At 38.2% G+C, this 19222-nt stretch overlaps 1 protein-coding gene across 20 annotated transcripts in view; it reads right to left on the reverse strand.

Moving 5' to 3' along the window:
• LOC100342997 (ALG13 UDP-N-acetylglucosaminyltransferase subunit) overlaps positions 1-19222 on the reverse strand; it is a 96277-nt gene that overhangs the window by 49504 nt on the left and 27551 nt on the right. For 6 of the 20 annotated variants that reach the window (XR_016227951.1, XM_089324194.1, XM_089324193.1 and 3 more), the window contains exons 1-8: positions 18330-18483; positions 17872-18237; positions 17252-17335; positions 15218-15268; positions 14453-14499; positions 11858-11930; positions 8189-8270; positions 7820-7982 (exon numbers count right to left, since the gene is read on the reverse strand). Coding sequence is in view for 18 of the 20 variants with exons in the window: in XM_089324194.1 (XP_089180320.1) it covers positions 7820-7982; positions 8189-8270; positions 11858-11930; positions 14453-14499; positions 15218-15268; positions 17252-17335; positions 17872-18237; positions 18330-18386 (923 nt within the window). In the remaining 2 variants the exon portion in view is untranslated. Of the gene's footprint in view, positions 1-7819; positions 7983-8188; positions 8271-11857; positions 11931-14452; positions 14500-15217; positions 15269-17251; positions 17336-17871; positions 18238-18329; positions 18484-19222 lie in introns of those variants that run through there. The other 14 variants (XM_089324197.1, XM_089324198.1, XM_089324200.1 and 11 more) reach the window with 5 other exon arrangements.

Here is a 19222-nt window from a genome sequence, read left to right on the forward strand (position 1 = left end):
TAATGACTATACCACCACCTAGTGGTAAAGTAGCTCAATCTCCAAAGTGAAGCAAATACTTTATCCCAATATTTGCATTTATGCTCCCTTTATTTAAGTATGTGCTGTAATACTAGTATACCAAGCATATTATCTCCTATATTTTATACCTCCTATGAAGATACACTTAGGATGCTCCCTGCCTTCAGATGTTCACACCTCTGTGATTCCCCTCTCCTTGAATTTGCTTCTAACCAATAGACGGAATGCATGTGATTACATAAGAACGCAGTACCCATATTACTGGTCTCTCTCCCCTCTGCTGCCCTATAAGGAAGCAAGCAGCCGTATCCACCAATGTGTCAAGGTGATGACAGTTACCTCTGGCTAAATACTAGCAAAAAGATGGAAGCTCTCAGTCCAATAGCTGGAAGGAGTGAACACTGCCAAGAACCAAGTAAAGAAGATCTTTCCTCAAGCCAAAACTCTAGATAGGGGCTGGCACTGTGGTGTGGTGAGTAAAGCTGCCACCTGCAATGCTAGCATTCCATATAGGCGCTGGTTTGTGTTCTGGCTGCTCCACTCCCAATCCAGCTCTCTGATAATGGACTGGGAAAAGCAGTGGAAGATTGTGTTTGGACCTCTGCCATCTGCATGTGAGACCCAGATGAAGCTCCTGGCTTTGGCCTCGCCCAGTACTGGCCATTGTGACCATCTGGAAAGTCCATCAGTGGATGTAAGATTGCTCTCTCACTGTAACTCTTTCAAAAAAAATAAAATCTTAAAAAAAAAGTCCAGGGCCAGCCTTGTGGCACAGTGGGTTGAGCTGCTACCTGCAATGCTGGTATCACATATAGGCAACGGTTCAAGTCCTGGCTGCTCCACTTCCAATTTAGCTCCCTATTAATGTGCCTGGGAAAGCAGTGAAAAATAGTCCACATGCTAGGGCCCTAGCACCTATGTGGGAGACCTGGATGAAGTTCCTGGCTCCTGGCTTCAGGCTGGCCTAGCTTCAGTCATTTACAGCCACTTTGGGGAAGAGAACAGCAGATGAACATCTCTCCCTCTGTTTCTTCCTCTCTCCTTGTAACTCTGCCTTTCAAATAAATAAATCTTTTAAGAAAGTATTTGATTATTTTTTAAAGATTATTTATTTATTTGAAGCAGAGTTAAAGAGAGAGAGGGAGGGAGAGGCAGAAAGGTTTTCCATCTGCTGGTTCATTCCCCAAATGACCACAACAGCTGAAGCTAGGCTGATCTAAAGCCACGAGCTTCTTCTGGGTCTCCCCACATGAGTACAGGGGCCCAAGCACTTGGGCCATGTTCTACTGCTTTCCCATGCCATAAGCAGAGAGCTGGATCAAAAGAGGAGCAGTTGGGACTAGAACCGGTGTCCATATGGGATGCCAGCATGGAGAAAGAGGTTAGCCTACTACACCACAGTGCTAGCCCCAGTATTTAGTTATAAAAATAACTCCAGATAAGGACTTGTCCAACACCCTCATTATGGTCTTATGACAGCAAAAGCTATGTCATGCCCAGATTACAAACCCATATAAATTGTGAGTTAAATGTCAAGTTGTGGTAATATTGGTATGCAGCAGTAGACAATTAATACATCTTGTTTTCTTACTACTAGCTTCCTTAAGCCTGAAGTCTATAAGACAAACAATCAAGCAATGTTTGGGGCCGGCGCTGTGGCTCACTTGGTTAATCCTCCGCCTGTAGCACCGGCATCCCATATGGGCGCCAGTTTCTAGTCCCGGCTGCTCCTCTTCCAGTCCAGCTCTCTGATGTGGCCCGGGAGAGCAGTGGAGGATGGCCCCAGTGCTTGGGCCCCTGCACCCACATGGGAGACCAGGAAGAAGCACCTGGCTTCGGATCAGCACAGCGCCGGCCGTAGCGGCCATTTGGGGAGTGAACCAACAGAAGGAGGACCTTTCTCTCTGTCTCTCTCACTGTCTATAACTCTACCTGTCAAATAAATAAATTAAAACAAAATAAAGCAATGTTTACCCTGATACATGGTTGCTACTCCCTGTAGTCACAAATAACTTTTTAAAAACCCTCTTTTACAAAAAAAAATGCAAGCATTAAATATCCAAGAAATAGACCTATAGGGCAAAAATCAGAAGAGAACTTGACTAGCACCAAACCTATCTGAATTTCCAGACAGAACTGAGAAACAGGACAAGATATAAGACAATACCCCCTTTACTATCTCAAACCCAGTTTCTGATTAGATCTATTAAATATCATTTGCATCCACAGATACACACAATGTATAAATCCAGAGCATACAGAAGGCAACATTGAAAGCTCCTCAAACACTGTTAGCCTGAGATGTTCTACTAGCTAGGTGTGTATCTCAAGCAACCAATCTACCTGTTATCAGCAACAGAAAGATGGTGCTGATTGAGAATTGCTTCCCACCCCCGCCCTCTGAAGTATGGGTCCACATCAGGACACTTGGAGGTACTTGTCTAAAAATGCAGATTCCTGGTGTGGGCACTGCGGTACAAAGGTTAATTTACCACTTGTGACACTGGCACACCGTATCAGAGTGCCAGGTTGTGTTCCAGTTGCTCTGTTTCCTGGTGATGTGCCCGGGAAGGTAACAGATGATGGCTCAAGGGCTTGGGCCCCTGTCATGCATGCAGGAAGACAGGATGAAGTTCCTGGCTCCTGACTTTGGCCTGACCTAGATCCGGCTATTGCAGTCATTGGAGGAGTGAACCAGAAGGTTGGAAACTAATCAACTGATATCTGTGTGTGAGTGTGTGTTTCAAGTAAATATTTTTTTGTACAGGCTTTGTGTTTTTTTTAAAAAATATGCTTGGTTAAAAACATAAAAGTATGTTCCAAAAATATTTCAGATTTTTTAATTATTGGTAAGATGTTTTCAGCAGAAGGACATGAGTACTAAAAGCAGTATTTTTGAACAACCATCACTCCAACAGGTTTTTCCCCTCAGAAACACATGAGTATCTTTTTTAGTTATGATTTTTCCCTAAAAATCACATGCAAAGTAGAATGATTTCATAAAACATGTGTACAAAAGTTGTTTTTCCCTGTGAAAATGTTATAATAATGACCAAAGTTGTGCATTTTAAGAACTCTAAAGAATTATGACAGATTATGGGTCTTCAGACATACATATATTTATTCATTTAATTTTACTGAAGGTTTATGAGTAAAAAATTGACATTTTGAGATTTCATTATTCTTTATAGCCTTATCTATACTCATGAGGAACAGTGGTATTTCTACTTACTACTTGTTAAATTCTTTATTTAGTGGGAATTAAGCTTGTGATTATAACTGAAAGCAAAATAAAAACGTAAGGAGGACAGAGGGTGAAAGTGCAGGAGACTAGGAAGTATCATTATGCTCTTTAAAAAAATTTAAGTTATACAAATTTCATGTATTTCATATATACAGATTTAGGAACACAGTGATACTTCCCATCCAACCCCTCCCCCTTGCCCATTCTCCCAACTCTTCTTTCTCCATTATTACCACTCTTAATTTTTTACAAAGATCTACCTTGTTTACTTAATGATCATCAAGTTAACTCTACACTAAGTGTAAGAGTTCAACAAACAGTATGAAGAAAATAAACAGTTCTTCAACAGAATAGACAAGAACTGTAAACAATCATCAAATCTCAAAATGTCCATTTCACTCTAATACATTTTAGGTACTGTATTAGTTACCTTGGACCAGGGAAAACATATGGTACCTGTGTTTTTGGGACTGGCTTATTTCACTAATAATAATGGTTTACAGTTGTATCCATTTTATTGAAAAAGACAGGATTTCTTTCTATTTTTTTACAATTGAGTACTATCCTACAATGTATATATATCATAAATTCTTTATCCAGTCAAGAGTTGATGGACATCTGGGTTGATTCCAATCTTAGCTATTGTCAATTGTGTTGCAATGAACATGGGGGTATAGAGAACTTTTTTAAATATTTATTTGAAAGGGAGAGTTACACAAAGAGGCAGACAGAGAGGTCTTCCATCCACTGGTTCACTCCCCAACTGGCTACCAATGGCTGGAGCTGCGCCAATCTGAAGTCAGGAGCTAGGAGTCTCTTCTGGGTTTCCCACTTGGGTGCAGAGGCCCAAGGATTTGGGCCATCTTCCACTGCTTTCCCAGGCCGTAGCAGAGAATGGGATCAGAAGTGGAGCAACCAGGACTCAAACCGGTACCCATATGGGATGCCAGCGCTGCAGGCAGCAGCTTTACCTGCTATGCTACAGCGTTGGCCTCCAGATAACTCTCTATATGCTGTTTTCTTTTGGTTTGGGTAAATTCCCAGGAGATGGCTGGGTCACATGGTAGGTCTATATTCAGATTTCTGAGGTATCTTTTCCCCCATATCCTCACCAGCATTTGTTTTTTTTTTTTTTTAATTTCTGTATGAGAGACATTCTAATAGTGAGCTGAAAACTCCATGTGGTTTTGATTTGCATTTCCCTAATGGCTAATGATCCTGAGCATTTTTTTTCAAGTGTCTGTTGGCCATTTGAATTTCCTCTCTTGAAAAATGCCTCTTCAAGTCCTTCGCTCACTTCTTAACTGGATTGCTTGCTTTGTTGTTGTTGAATTTATCACTCTGTTCTTAAAACTGTATATATGGTGTAGTGGATCAAGCTGTCGCCTGCAGCACTGGCATCCCATATGGACACTGGGGCTCGAGTCCTGGCTGCTCCACTTCTGATCCAGCTTCCTGCTAATGCAGCTGGGAAAGCAGCGGACAATGGCCCAAGTGCTTGGGCCCTTGCGCCCAAGTAGGAGCCCTGGAGGAAGCTTCTGGCTTCAGCCTAGCTCAGCCCCAGCCATTGTGGCCATCTGGGGAGTGAACCAGGGGATGGAAGACCTGTTTCTCCATATCTTTCTCTCTCTCTGTAACTCTGCCTTTCAAATGAAAAAAATAAATCTTTAAAATGCTGCATATTTGAAATATGTGAAACTTCCTGTTATATAATTTTTAAAAAGACAAAAAATTATTTATTTATTTGAAAGGCAGACACACACACACACACTCAGAGACAGAGAGGGAGAGAGAGCTTCCATTTACTGTCTCATTACCCAAATAGCCTCAGCGTCTAGGTCTGGACCAGGTTGAATCCAGGAGTCAGGAAGTCCATCCTGGACTCCTACATGGGTATTGAGGACCCAAGTACCTGGGTTATCTTTCACTGCCTTTGCAGGCACATTAGTAGGAAGCCACATCAAAAGCAGAGCAGCTGGGACTTGAACCAATATTACAGTATGGGATGCCATGGTCACAAACAGCAGCTTGACCCAGTGTGGTACAATGTCAGCCCCATTGTGCCAACATCTTTTAATGTAAAAATAGTAACCTTTCAAAAATATTTTAATATGAATTATTCAGAGAGATGTGTCTATGGCTTTCCATCTCTTCTAGTCCATTGCTCTCAAAATGTAGTCTACTGATGACAGTAGCCTCAGAGCTGTAACCTACTAGTCTATGACAAGAAAGTGCTGACAGAGTGTTTATAAATTTTATAGCACCTTATTTGCATTATTTCTTACCTATAGAAAGTAATAATAATGCAAATTATCTTGTATTGTCACATCTTTATTTCTCTTATTTTTACTAATTGCTTTATATTGTATTCAATGAGTTTATCTCCAATATATTGGGGAAAAAATTTCAATGATCATGATCTTTAACCAAAAATGATTTTACAAGTAATGCTCTAAAAAATGAAGAAGTGGTTGTAGGCATAAATATGCTGACCAAAGCTGCCTATAAATGTTGCAGAATAATTGAAGAACCTCACCCAAGAGAAGAACTAGATATGGCAAAATGTAAGTGATCATTGTAACATCACAGTGAAGAGTGCAAGAAGACAAGAAAACCATGCAAGGATTAGTGTATGATATGGAAATGCAGAGTCTGCTTCAAGATTATACTGGAATACAAAGATTAGAAATAAGATTTGAGATCTGATTCACAAAAAATAATCTATGCCTGGACCCATTTTCTTAAGATACACAACCAAGCCATTAAGTGAACCAAATAATCCAAAAGGGCTTACAGTAGAATATAATGAATTTTGTAAATAAATACTTTAAAAAATAGATTCATGCTCTCATCCTGACCTCATATTTTGTGAAAGTAGGCCCAGGAATTTGCCTTTCTAAGAAGCATTCTGAGCAATTTGTATTCAATTAAAGTTTGAGAATCATGGGATTAGATTGACAGAATGGGAGAAAATATTTGCAAGCTACTTATCCAATAAAGGATGCATATCCAGGATGTATCAGCAACAAAAAAACCACCACTCCAGTTATGGAATGGACAAAGGGTCTGAATACAGTTCTCAAAAGAAGAAATACAAACGGCCAACAAATATATGAAGAAGTGCTCAATATCCCTAGCTATCAGGAAAATGCAAATCAAAATCATAATGAGATATCACTTCACCCCTGTCTGATGGCTATTATACAAAAGACAGCAACAAATGCTGGCAAGGACATGGAAAAAAGGGAACTAATTTTTACACTGTTGGTGGGAATGTAAATTAGTGCAGTTATTAGCCTAGTTATTATCTATTTAAAATAGATGTTCCAAAGATCCAGGAATCCCACTACTGGGTATATACACAAAAGACATGAACACATTGTATCAAAAAGGTATGTGCACATTTATAACAGCACTGTTCACAACAGCCAAACTATGGAATCAGCCAAGGTGTCCATCATCAAATGCATTGATAATGTGTGTTTTGAGTGTGTACACATATACATGTATATGTATGTATGTACATATAATCTAAGTCATAAACTTACACACACACAGTGGAATATAATCCAGCTATTAAAAAGAATGAAATTCTATCATTTGCAGCAAAATGTTTAGAATTGGAAGACATCATATTGAGTGAAATAAGCCAGACCCCAAAAGACAAATACTGCATCATCTCCCTTATACGTGGGAGCTAAAATTAAAAAAAAAAAGATGAAATGTCCAAGTGCATCAGCATTACTACAAACAGTGTTTTGTCAAACTTGCTTTTCAGTATTTGTCAAATTGATACAAATTATATACTACTATAGTTTTAATGATTTTGTAACTATTTTAAAATTTACTTTGAGTGAAGTTGAACATCTTGTTCTCTGACAATGTATAGCTCTTGACTTTTGCTGTTGCACTATGGTCTTTTTATTTGTTGAATTTTTTATTTAGTGGAGCCAATATGCTTTTAACTATAAAGTAAATTTAAAATGTTATCTCAAAATATATTTTAAAATTAAAAAAATGGATTGTGACTTGAACAGAATCCCTGAAGTATGAGCACCTCACAATATAACAAATTTTGGGGGGAAGGGTGAGCATTGTGGCACAGCAAGTTAAGCCACCTCTTGTGGTATCTGCATCCCATATAGGAGTGCCAGTTGGAGTCCCAGCTACCCCCTTACAATTCAGCTTTCTGCTAATGCAGCTGAGAAGGCAACTGATGATGGACTAAGTACTTGAATCCCTACCATCATCAAGAGACACCTGGCTCCTAGCTTAGTCCTTGCCCCGCCTTGGTTATCACCGACATTCGGGGAGTTATGCCAGCAGATGGAGGATCTCTGTTTTCCCCTCTCTCTGTCACTCTGCCTTTCAAGTAAATATATAAAATCTTTAAAAAACATTTTTTGGTAAATTTTCTCTTCCTTATTTAAAAATATGTATCTCTACCACACATGTATGTCAGTTAAGTCATAAACTTGCCAGGCCCCTTCCACTTTCAAATGATGCACAGAAACATAATTGTCATGTAGTTGTCATCCCCTTTCCCTTTATTACCTATCCGGAGTTGAATTCTTGTAATCGATATGGGCATCATCAGTTGCAGTCAGAGCATTATTTCTGTTCTTCCTGGAATTACTTCGAAACAATTCAACTGCAGTTTTCAAAACTTGTTCATCCACAACAAACACATCTTTATAGAGGATTTCATACAATACAGCTGAAGGAAAAAAAAATGGCCAAAAGTTCAATTGTCAAAACAAGATGTTTTTCATTTCAATGTGAAAAAAGCCAAAGCCCAACACGCAAATTTAATGAGCACCCACAAGGTTTTAAAGGGGGTTCTTTATGGTCGGTACTTCAATTTAAAGACTGGCAACATATCATCTGAAATTACATCCAAATATTAATAAAGATTTCACATACCCTGACAAACAGCTGCACTTGACTGAAACTGTTTTGAATATACAGAATCATAATGACCACTACTGGAAGAGCACAGCAAAATCTGATGAAAAAGAGTAATTAAATGTTATTCCATGCAACTAAACTGATAATTAACTTGAAATTAGTAATTGATTAAATGAAGTTTTAAGATATGATTTTTTAAAACTAAATACAAATAAATAAGCTATGCTCAAAGACATTTCTTGACAGTGACTTTTAAATAACAAGATTAAAATTATTACTGAAGTTATAGTATGCACCTCCATCATATTCTTTTTTTTTTTTTTTTTGACAGGCAGAGTGGACAGTGAGAGAGACAGAGAGAAAGGTCTTCCTTTTGCCATTGGTTCACCCTCCAATGGCCGCTGCGGCCGGCGCACCGCGCTGATCCGATGGCAGGAGCCAGGTACTTATCCTGGTCTCCCATGGGGTGCAGGGCCCAAGGACTTGGGCCATCCTCCACTGCACTCCCTGGCCACAGCAGAGAGCTGGCCTGGAAGAGGGGCAACCGGGACAGAATCTGGCGCCCCGACCGGGACTAGAACCCGGTGTGCCAGCGCCGCAAGGCGGAGGATTAGCCTAGTGAGCCGCGGCGCCGGCCCATCATATTCTTTTAATACACTAAATAAGTCTTGATGTACAAATCTGCATTAAGATGGGATTTTGTTTTTATAACCTTAGTTACTGAACATAACAGAAATCAAAAAAAAACCAAATTAATTTCCAACAATGACTGGAGAGATTAAATAAAATTTCAAAGTCAGACTAAGGAGAGCAAATTCATGCAATTTATTCAAAAGGTTATCCACTCTACTAAATAGCAATATATCAATATATTACATAGGAACAAGACTGCTAAAAAGGCTTTCTTAATGAATTAAGGCTACAAAAACAAGAGGTTAACATTTTAGCTGATTCCTTCACGCCATAGTTTTTTCAAAACAATCCAAAGGTCATGCTTGCTAACCCAAATTTTTCAACAAAAATGTTCCATTTGATTAAATGTGTTTACATAACTATTCCCTAATATTTATGAAGTTTTGTTTTAAAAAATTGTCTTGTTTAAGTGATATAATCCCTAGGGATTAAGAAAGTGCTCTCTGGTATCAGAAACCTGAGATACTGAAGGCAAGTTAGGGCTCTAAGGGAAGGATGTTGCCACCAAGCTTCCTTAGCAGAAAATTATCCTAAGTACTCTTTTTTCTACTTTCCTATACCACCCTGGACTAACCCAATGATCTTCTGATTCCACATCTATTTTTGTTCCCTAGTCATGTTTTGAAATCACAATTCTAACTCTGTCAGTATAATCCATTTCAAAGTACTGAGGGCAAGTGTCAAGCTAAGGTAACTCACAGTAAAGTTTATGTTATGAATAAGTTTTACTTACTAGAAGTAGTATATACATTTAAGAGAAGTTTATTAACTCAATAGTGAGCAGATTTTAAGCAGAGTAGCCCTTTGTACTTTGAGCTGAAAACTCCAACTAAAAAAGGTTAATAACCAGAGGCAATTGTTAAGGAGTAAAGGAGCACAGCTAACCAGAATTGATGAATAAACAAACAGTTCTTGGAGAAAGAAAAGAGACGATTGCACAATTTCTCTATTCAACTGGCAAGAAGTTCCATTTTCAATGGAAGAAGCAGTATGTTCCTGGGGGTATCTCAATCTAAATAGTAATTCTCTCATATATACTTGTAGGTGGTGTGTTAGTTGAAGGGGTGTAGGCAGGTGGGATGTAATGGCTATAAAGTAGTGAAAATGAGATCTACATGAGAAAGATAACTAAAAGGAACAAGTAAATAAAATGTTAAGTATGATACTATCTATGTTTTTAAAAAAATACATACACAAATACAAAGAGAATGATACAGAAGGCTCACCCTCAATACTTACTTATTACCTGGCAATGCACAAGACTGAAGAAAATGAATGGAGATTTTACTTTTCACTCTACAATGTAAGATTTAAGTTTTATTTTGTATTTAAAATAAGTATTATTTTTGTTCTTTCTAGATAGAGCAAATGATCTGAGTACAGATGGCTAACTTTCAGTAGAATTCACTTTGATACTGAATACATTTAGGAAGTTGAGGATAAATAGATAGACTGCAGAGTTAAGTCGATAGAGAAGGTTACAAGTACCAAGGTGAACATGAGCATTTATTTCTTTGGAAGTTTTCTCTTAAACATGTTAGAAGATTGATTAATGTTTACTACCTTTAATAAAGTCACTCTTGAAATCTCAATTCAAATATCAATATTAGCAGTCTGGAGATACAACAACAAAGTTTTAGACAAAGTGAAGTGTCACACAATAAAAGCACCTGGCTTTTGCATAAATTTCAATATGAACATACTTGCACTATAAATGATGTGTTCTGATTGTACACACTCAAGAGGCCTGACATCTTGTATTCCTATGGATCACTGCATCCATGTGGGAGACCCAGAGGAAGATCCTGGCTTTGGACCAGCCCTGCTCAGGCCATTGTGACCATATGCACAGTGAACCAGCAGATGGAAGAGCTCTCTGTCTGTCTCTCTAACTCTGCCTTTCAAATAAATAAATAAATCTTTAGAAAAAAACAATACAGGGACCTAGATCAGAAGCAGAGCAGTCAGGACTCAAACATGAGGTGTCAGCATCAACAAGCAGTGGCTTATCCCACTGTGCCACAACACTGGCCCCTTTTATGCTCTTAGCACATACTTTTATGATAAAATTTATCACTTCACTGTAATTATCTATTTCCACGTCAATCTTTATAGTCCCTTAAGTCTTTGGAGGACAAGGATTTTACCGTTTCATTTTGGTCTCCCAAAAAGCCCCCCAAAAAATGTTTGTTATACTATAGGGGCTCAATGTCTGCTGAACAAATTAAATGGTGGCCATTGGTTAAAAAAATGTCTCAATTTATACTTTTCTTTTAAATTGTCTGTTATTTGGTCTTTACTAAACCACTTCCCCGCTTCAGACCGCTTTAGGTCTTTTGCCTAAATTACTGTAATGGCCTCCTAACAATTCTCCTAGTGTCAAGTCTTATTTTATCATCATTAAAACTGTTGCCTGTATTGTGCTCCATGGTGTGAAAAAAAGGCTTGTAAAACTAAAACTAGATAGTCCTACATTCACTAATCAAATGAAGATAAAAGCCTTTTCTTAAAAATTTTTTGCAAGTAAAAAACAAACTTTTTATAAGTTATATGCTAGAAAACAATTTAGTTATCTGCTGAGTGGCCACAACCAAAAGAACCTATTTTTTCTCCAAGCACATTATTAGGCAGAACATTGTCCCTGCCCTCAAGAAACTTTCAGACTAATGGGAAAAATAAATAGACATAAAAATAGATACCAGAAAGTTGCTCTAGGAAGCTGCTAAAGAGGCACAAAGAGCAGATCTGCCTCCAGGGGCCAGAGGCATGGGCAAAGTCTCAGAAGAAGGGATATTTGAAGTACAAAGGGACTGAAAGCCTGAAAGCCCTAGCATATGGTAGCATGTTACACACAGGAAGACAATGAAGCAAGCAAGGAAAGGTTTGAGACCACCTTAGCTTCAGGGCTTGAATCTCATCCTCTAGTCAAAGAGTAAGCAATAAACAGCATCATTCAACTTCTTTTTAATCAACATTCAATTATCTTCTTACCTTGTCTTCATAGCCATTATCTGTGACATAAGTTGGAGGTTTTCCAGGATAACGATAAAGAATGAAATCTCGACTATCATTAAAAAACAAAGGGGAAAAGATAATTTGGTATATAGAAGAGATAGTTTATTTGAAAAGCAAATGTTGACAATTTTTTTTTTTGTAAAAGGTCAGATAACAGCCACAGACAATGCATAAGTGAATAAGCATGACTATGTTCCAGTAAAATTTACTTAATTTAAGAGTTAGGTGCTGTAAACTCTTTTCTGACTCTGTTAAATTAAACTAAATTATGGGGTGATTTCAAGTGCTAAATCTTACATTTAAGGTTTTTATTTCTGATTTATGTGATAACCAAAGAGTCACAGATTTTGTGTTCTATTGAAGTAATCTATTGTGTTCTCTACTGTCTCTTAAGTTCTAAACGCTAGAAAGCATTGTCTTAAATATGTACTTATTTAAAAATATTTGGTCACTTTATGATTAAATCTGTTCTAAAACTGGTAAATTCACCGTGACTACATGGATGATATTATTTCACAATGTTAAGGAATTCCATTTTGACCAGATACTTTAAAATCTCTTCCCCCAAGGCCAGTGCTGTGGTGCAGCGGGTTAACGCCCTGGCCTGAAGCGCCAGTATCCCATATGGGCAATGGTTCAAGTCCTGGCTGCTCCACTTCTGATCCAGCTCTCTGCTATGGCCTGGGAAACCAGCAGAAGATGGCTCAAGTCCTTGGGCCCCTGCACCCACGTGGGAGACACAGAAGTTCCTGGCTCCTGGCTTTGGATCAGCACAGCTCTGGCCATTGTGGACAATTGGGGAATGAACCACTGAATGGAAGACCTTTTTCTCTCTCTCTCTGCCTCTCCTCTCTCTGTGTAACTGACTTCCAAATAAATAAATCTTTAAAAAAAATCTCTTGGCCCTTTAACATACTTTCTGAAAATCAAGGTTATGAATTCTTTGGGCTTTGATATTTTCAGATGAGCCCCTGGAAATGTCAAAGATATATCTCTCATCTTGTAGAGAAAACAATCAATTAGGCTATTTGGATTATATTAAACACTGCCAAGATGTGAAATGATGCTAAACTTCAGTTATAAGCACTTTTTTTTCCCAGCTGCTCCAGTCTCTGGCTTGCAGGCCAGATTCAACTTCTTTAAGTCGGGCTACAGAGTAAGTACCAGTAAAATCTGAAGGCTCAGGAAATTAGGCTAAGCAACCAGGGAGGCCAGATTTTTTCCTCTTTTCTCTTCCAGCCTCTCCACTCCGATGTATGGTTTGATTCCCAGACCTTATAAAAGGGATGACTGACCTTTTCTGTAATAATACCTAGCCATAATACAGAGGACAAAATAGCATAGCCAGAAAATGAAAGATTAAATTATGCTATGATTTTACAGCTAGATTTATTTTTCTGTGTGCATGGCCAATGGGCAGAACTCCCCTTTTAAATCAAATTGAAGGGGCGATAGGAAGTTTTTCTGATGACCTCAAAATATATAAACAAGTCACCACATTTGATATCACCTAAAAGGTGATAGTTCTCCTCATGGGCACTGATTTAACGCATAGCAAAATACTAAGTACCAGAATTTTCCCATTACCATAGGTTTCTAGCTCACCCTGTCAATGTTAAAAGAAATCTTCAAAAATTAGGGATGGGACTGAACACCCTATTGAATGATATCATAAAGGATGCCAATTTGGTCTACTTTTATAGAAGAGACCTGGAGAAAGAGGAGAGAGCTAAGCAGAAGAAGCAATGTAAGGATAGGTGGCAGGCCAAGTAAGGCTGCTTTATGCAGTGATCTGCCATCAAGAAGACCCAACAAGGCCAGTCCAACCTCAAATGGCACCTGTTTCAATATGAAGAACTAGAGCATTAGGCAAGCAGCTGTTGTGATAGAAACAGAGCCCTGTCAGCTCTGCCAAGAAGCAGGCCACTGGAAATGAAACTGTCCTGGGGGGTCGAAGGACTCCTGGGTCAGAGCCACAGACCCTGTTGGCCCCAAGCTAAAAGACCCTTCATTCTGTCCAGCTTCAAATTCTAACCACTGCTACTGTGGTGATGGCCTAGGGTCAGTGACATTGCAGGAAAAACCGTGAATTTCCATTTAGAGACACGACCTGTTCTGTACTAGCTTCCTGTTCAGACTAGCTCTCTTCTTAGTCCAGCCTCATAAAGGAGTCAACAACATTCCTTCCTTAAGGAGTTTCATACCTCCTTTGTAATGTCTCTTCAAGTACCCCATGGATAGGTCTGGGCCTCACACGTACCTGGCCAGGTCAGGCCTTAAAGTCTATCCAAATATTAAGCCCAAAAAGCCCCTCCTGTTAATTTCTATTTGCCTTTAAATGAGTTAAAAACCTACACCACCCATCTCCACTATCAAAGAGACTATCTATAGGATTCTCCAACCAAAAACTACACCAAACTAACATTGCTTAGACCTCTTCATTTTACATATCAGTATATCAGACCTTAAGTTTTCCCAATCCAAAACGGACTTTAATAGGAAACTTACATTCATGGGCTCATGGCTGCATGCACCCACATTCACATATCTCTTAAAGGGAATACAACTTACTTGTAAATTAGAGAAAGAGCTTTTATTTCCAGCTGGCCAGCACTTTCCTAAAGATAAATAGTACACAGTTTTTAAAACCATTCTGTAGTTAGGAGGTAGAAGATTTGCAAATTCAGCATTTTTTTTTTTTTTAGTTGCTTAGCACTGTTTTAGATAAAGAACTTGTAGAACACACTTTAACTTGTTTTGAGGCTTGGAATACTGTGATAGTTACTCATTAACATAAACTTATCCTGGAAAAAACTACCTAACTAAGCCCTTCTTAGTTAGCCATTAAGTAATAATAGCCTTTCAAATGGGAGCTTTAAAAGGCACAATGAAAATGCAACTTAAGAATACAAAGGTAGCAGGATATATTCTGTCTATGTGTTATAAGCCTAGAACTATGGAATTAATTGCATTACATAAAAATTATGTCTATGTGAAGTGCATAAAAGGAGGATAACTACAAATCAGGGGAATTAGTTAAATAACAATACAAAAATAACATTCATCACCACCCTCCTCCCCCATTAAAGTGAAAAGCCTTAAGTTTGTCCTTTTCTCAAGCAGTGTGTACTCTGCCTAGCCTATGGATCAGACTGTTAACAATTGTCAATATTCAACACAAAACAAGATCCACTGCCAGTCTCTAAACTTTTCCAAAAATTAGTTGACTCAACACAGCTGGCTACTTAAGTATTTTGGGCCTGGATAAAGCAACACAGATTTAGGCTACTATTCCAAATAACTCTGAAAAGATTAAACCCCCATATTTGATCTTACCTTGGGATCTCCCAACCGTTCCAGGTATTTCTCAAAAGATCCCTCCACATACTTCAAAAATAAAACAAACTTGACTTAACCAAATACATAGCATTACTGAAATCTGATTATATTTTGCAATATTATGTTCCAATGGGTTTTGTGGTTAGCTCAACAATTATAGTATTAAATTACTATTTTGCACAGCACCTCAAGAAGATTTGTACATACACAACAGTTATGAGTGGAGAAACACTATCCTATCAAAGTATCTTAGGAGTTGCTCTTAGCTTATCCACATACCAGTGCATTTCATCAAATGGTATGCCTCTGAGCTTCTTTTGAAATGCCAGCTTAAAATAATTTGATGATTTTCATGAATCAAATAAGACTGATAATTATAAGGACTTCAAATTCGGCAGGAGACATGCATTTACAAAGTTAAACTGAGGAACTTTAAAGAGAACCTGAATCATTCATTTCAAAAAAAGCTCAGGCACAAGAGAACTTTTATGGGCGATGGAAACATTCTGTATCTTGACTGTGATGGCAGTTGCATGATTCTGTGTCACTGCAACACTAAAAATGCTAAACTTAAAATGATGAATTTTATTGAATGTAAAATGTACTAAATAAAACTAAAATCAAATTAAATTCAGGAAACATAAGATTTCTAGTTTGATGCCCACATATCATTAGTCTTAAATCAATTTTTAAGTTTTCCTCATTTATTTTCAAGAGTTTTGAGGGATAATTAACATACAATACACTGTTCAATTTAAATAGTACAAATTACAAATGCATCCATGAAACCATCCATACAATTGAGATCGTGAATTATCTATCACCCCTATAAGTTTCCTTGTGCCCATTTATAACTAATATATAGCCACTGATCTACTCTCTGTCACTACAGATTGGCTTATATTGTTCTAGTTTTAAATAAAGGAAATCACACAGAATAAACTTTGGGGAAGGAGGGAGTGCCTGGCTTCTCACATTCAGTGTAATTATTTTGAGATTCATCCATGTAGTTTTAAGATTTTACACACATCTTTGTTATTCAAAATGTAGTCCATGAACCAACAGCAAGCATCACTTGGGAGTTTGTTAAATGCAGAAATCTCAGATTCCAGTTCAGACCTACTGAATCAGAACTGTAGTTTAACAAGATCCCCAGGTGATTTGTATGCACAAAAATACTTGAGATGCACTGCTTTACACCACAGTCTTGCATTTGAAGTAATGTCACTAATAATCCTTTCCCCAGGTGTGAAGAGGACTACAATCAAGCTTCAAGGTAATAAGCTTACAAGTCAAGAAGCCATCACATAGTTTACTGAAACCTGTTGAGAAAATTAAGAGTAAACCTCGAACAGCGGGAAGGCAAATACCCTCAACATAGTCAGAAGAAATCAAATAGTAATGGAAGGGCTAGAAGGGTCAAAAAAATAAACAGCCATACAAAAAGGCACACTTCAAATTAGACCTTGAAAGTTGTTTTACTTAAAATCAATCATTAGTGGCAGAATTCCAATACTACAATTTGTCAAATGTAAGGACTAGGAGTTTGAGTAATTTGTTAGCTTACAATTAAGTTTTATAAAATTCCTTCTAACGATTGTGTACAGGAGTAAGCAAAAGAACAGAAGTAGATTCCCATTTGTACACATTTTAAAATACACATTTTAAAATATTAACAGCAAAACCTCTCACAAACTAGTTAACTGTTCAAGAAAACAGTAGTATGGATAATACAAATCAGCAGTCAAAACGTCACTTTTTTGGGTTTGGGTTTTTGTTGTTCGGGGATAACGGGAAAGACAAATAAATTCTTTCTTAAATTTTTTAGACTACAACACAACTTAATTCTGAAAGAAGGCCCAAGCACGTTAGCTAGTGGCAAGGAATTCAGCTGAGAATTAAATATTTGCTGCTAAGAGAAGAGATTGCATGACATAATCTAATTTTCACATGTAGGTGCTCAAAATTCTTTCTCCTACCTGCTACATACTCTATACCAACAACTCTCCCCTGGGTATGTATTCTACTTACAGATTCAAAAGCTTGTTGATTTTCCTTCATATATGAGACACAAGCCTTCCTGATTTCCAAATGATGGACCTGGCTGCAAAACAACTAAAAAGAAGAAAAAGATCAGCTCACTGTCAGCAGTCATTTGAAACAGAGGCTTCTAAATTTAAGACTATGAACTGGACACTAGGCTTCCTTTATTCAGAACATATGAAGGGAACTGGCAAATTACAGTCCTCTTATTAAAATGTTTATCAACTTTAGTGAGATTGAGAAGAGATGATTCTGTTAAGCCCCCCACCTCTCCTCCCTTCTACTTCTTACTTGCACAGCCTGTAGTTTTTCTTGGGCATAAAATTTAGAGGAAGGAGGGGATACTTACAAAGGATCAAGATACATTTCGAAGTTTTCTTTAACCCCACTATCTTATCATTCCTGCAAACTGGCATTTAGAAAACGGAAAAAATAGCAAAGATACAGCAATATTTGAATTAGCACACACCAAGCTAATAAGGTGCAGAGAGGCTCTTTCCAGGACCTAATCTAATCTCATGGTAGGCTACATGTTTAGCTACAGGACCATGCCATATCTCAAACTGCTAACATTCAATTTAAGGAAGACAGATATGTTTTTCTTTTACCTGCTCCGAAATAGCCCGAAAGAGACAAGAGGCATCCTTGGCAGTCAGCTTTCGAAACAGCCCTAAGCTGCCTAAATATTCATCCATTGATGTCTCACTCAGAGACTTCTGGCCGCAGTACTTTTTCCATCCTTTATTCATTGTGCAGGGTCGTAGCAGGGCAGAAGAAGGAACAAAGTGTGGCAAAAAGAAAAAAAGCAGGATGCAGGGAGGAATGAGTAGGAGTGACAAGGGCCGTTTATGCAGATATCTGGAAAACAGCCCCAGGTCTAGGCAGGAGAAGGCAGTTGGAGTCAGCACTGCAGAACCTCGGCACTTCGCAGGAGCAGAAGCAAAGAACTGGCTTGCCCAGGATAGGTCGGGACCCTGTGAAAAGAAGAGGAAGAGCCAATGCTCCTAGGAATGGGGAACTTGAGAAGGAGACAAGGGAGGGAGGGACATGGCGCTCACAGAGCTACCTCATTGGGGAAGGGAGGGATTAACCCAATCAGCCCAAGGTTGAGAAAAGTATGCATAAGCAGCTGAGCTTTGGGACCAGAAGTATGCAGCTTAACTCAGGGCAACTGTTGCACGAGGCTGCAAAGGGGACTATGATAAGGCTCAGGTGTGTAGAATACAGCCTGGTCCACATCACACTGCCTTAAGATCTCTGCCTGAATTTTCACCTACAGTCTCTACCCAAGTTCCTTGCTTGCTTCATAGTTGCAGGAATGCCTAAACTTAATTAACTACTAAGTTTTACATTAAGAGTATCTTTTTTTATAAGCAAAGGAGGCAGGGAGCTCCCTTGATCTGTAGGGGTAGAGGTCACAGTTCAAGCAAACTAAAAAACCAAAGCGATTATCTGGGGATATTTCAGGTATGGGGCTGAAATAATCTCATTTAGTTCTAAGATAGTAGTAACTGCTAGAATCACAAAAACTAAGCCTATTAGCTGTGCTAAGAAACCTTGATATGATTTTTGACTAATGTTGCCAAAGTACTATATGACACTAATAACAAGGGACAATGCAAAAAGAAATATTTCTTAAAAATGGAAAACATAAGCATTTTAAATGAAAGCAGCATATGCAACATATCTTACCCACAAATGTTCTAGTAGACTACATGTAAAATGTTGTGGCACTATATAAGAGGGGTTTGGACACAATGTATTATTAGAGTACTATTCCAGAAAAACTGCCCTGGATTTCGAGAAAATCAAAGTAAAATATTAAGGGGAAAAGACAGGACCAATCATTTGTATTGCTTGATTTCACTATCAAGTGTCTTATTTTAATTTAAAAGTCGAAATCCAATTCCTTTCCTACTTTTTAAAATAATTTAAATAGGTCAAAAGCTGGCTTTGGAG

This window comes from Oryctolagus cuniculus, chromosome X, assembly GCF_051225735.1.
Source record: "Oryctolagus cuniculus isolate XC-2025 breed Fujian yellow rabbit chromosome X, ASM5122573v1, whole genome shotgun sequence".
Lineage (NCBI taxonomy): Eukaryota > Metazoa > Chordata > Mammalia > Lagomorpha > Leporidae > Oryctolagus > Oryctolagus cuniculus.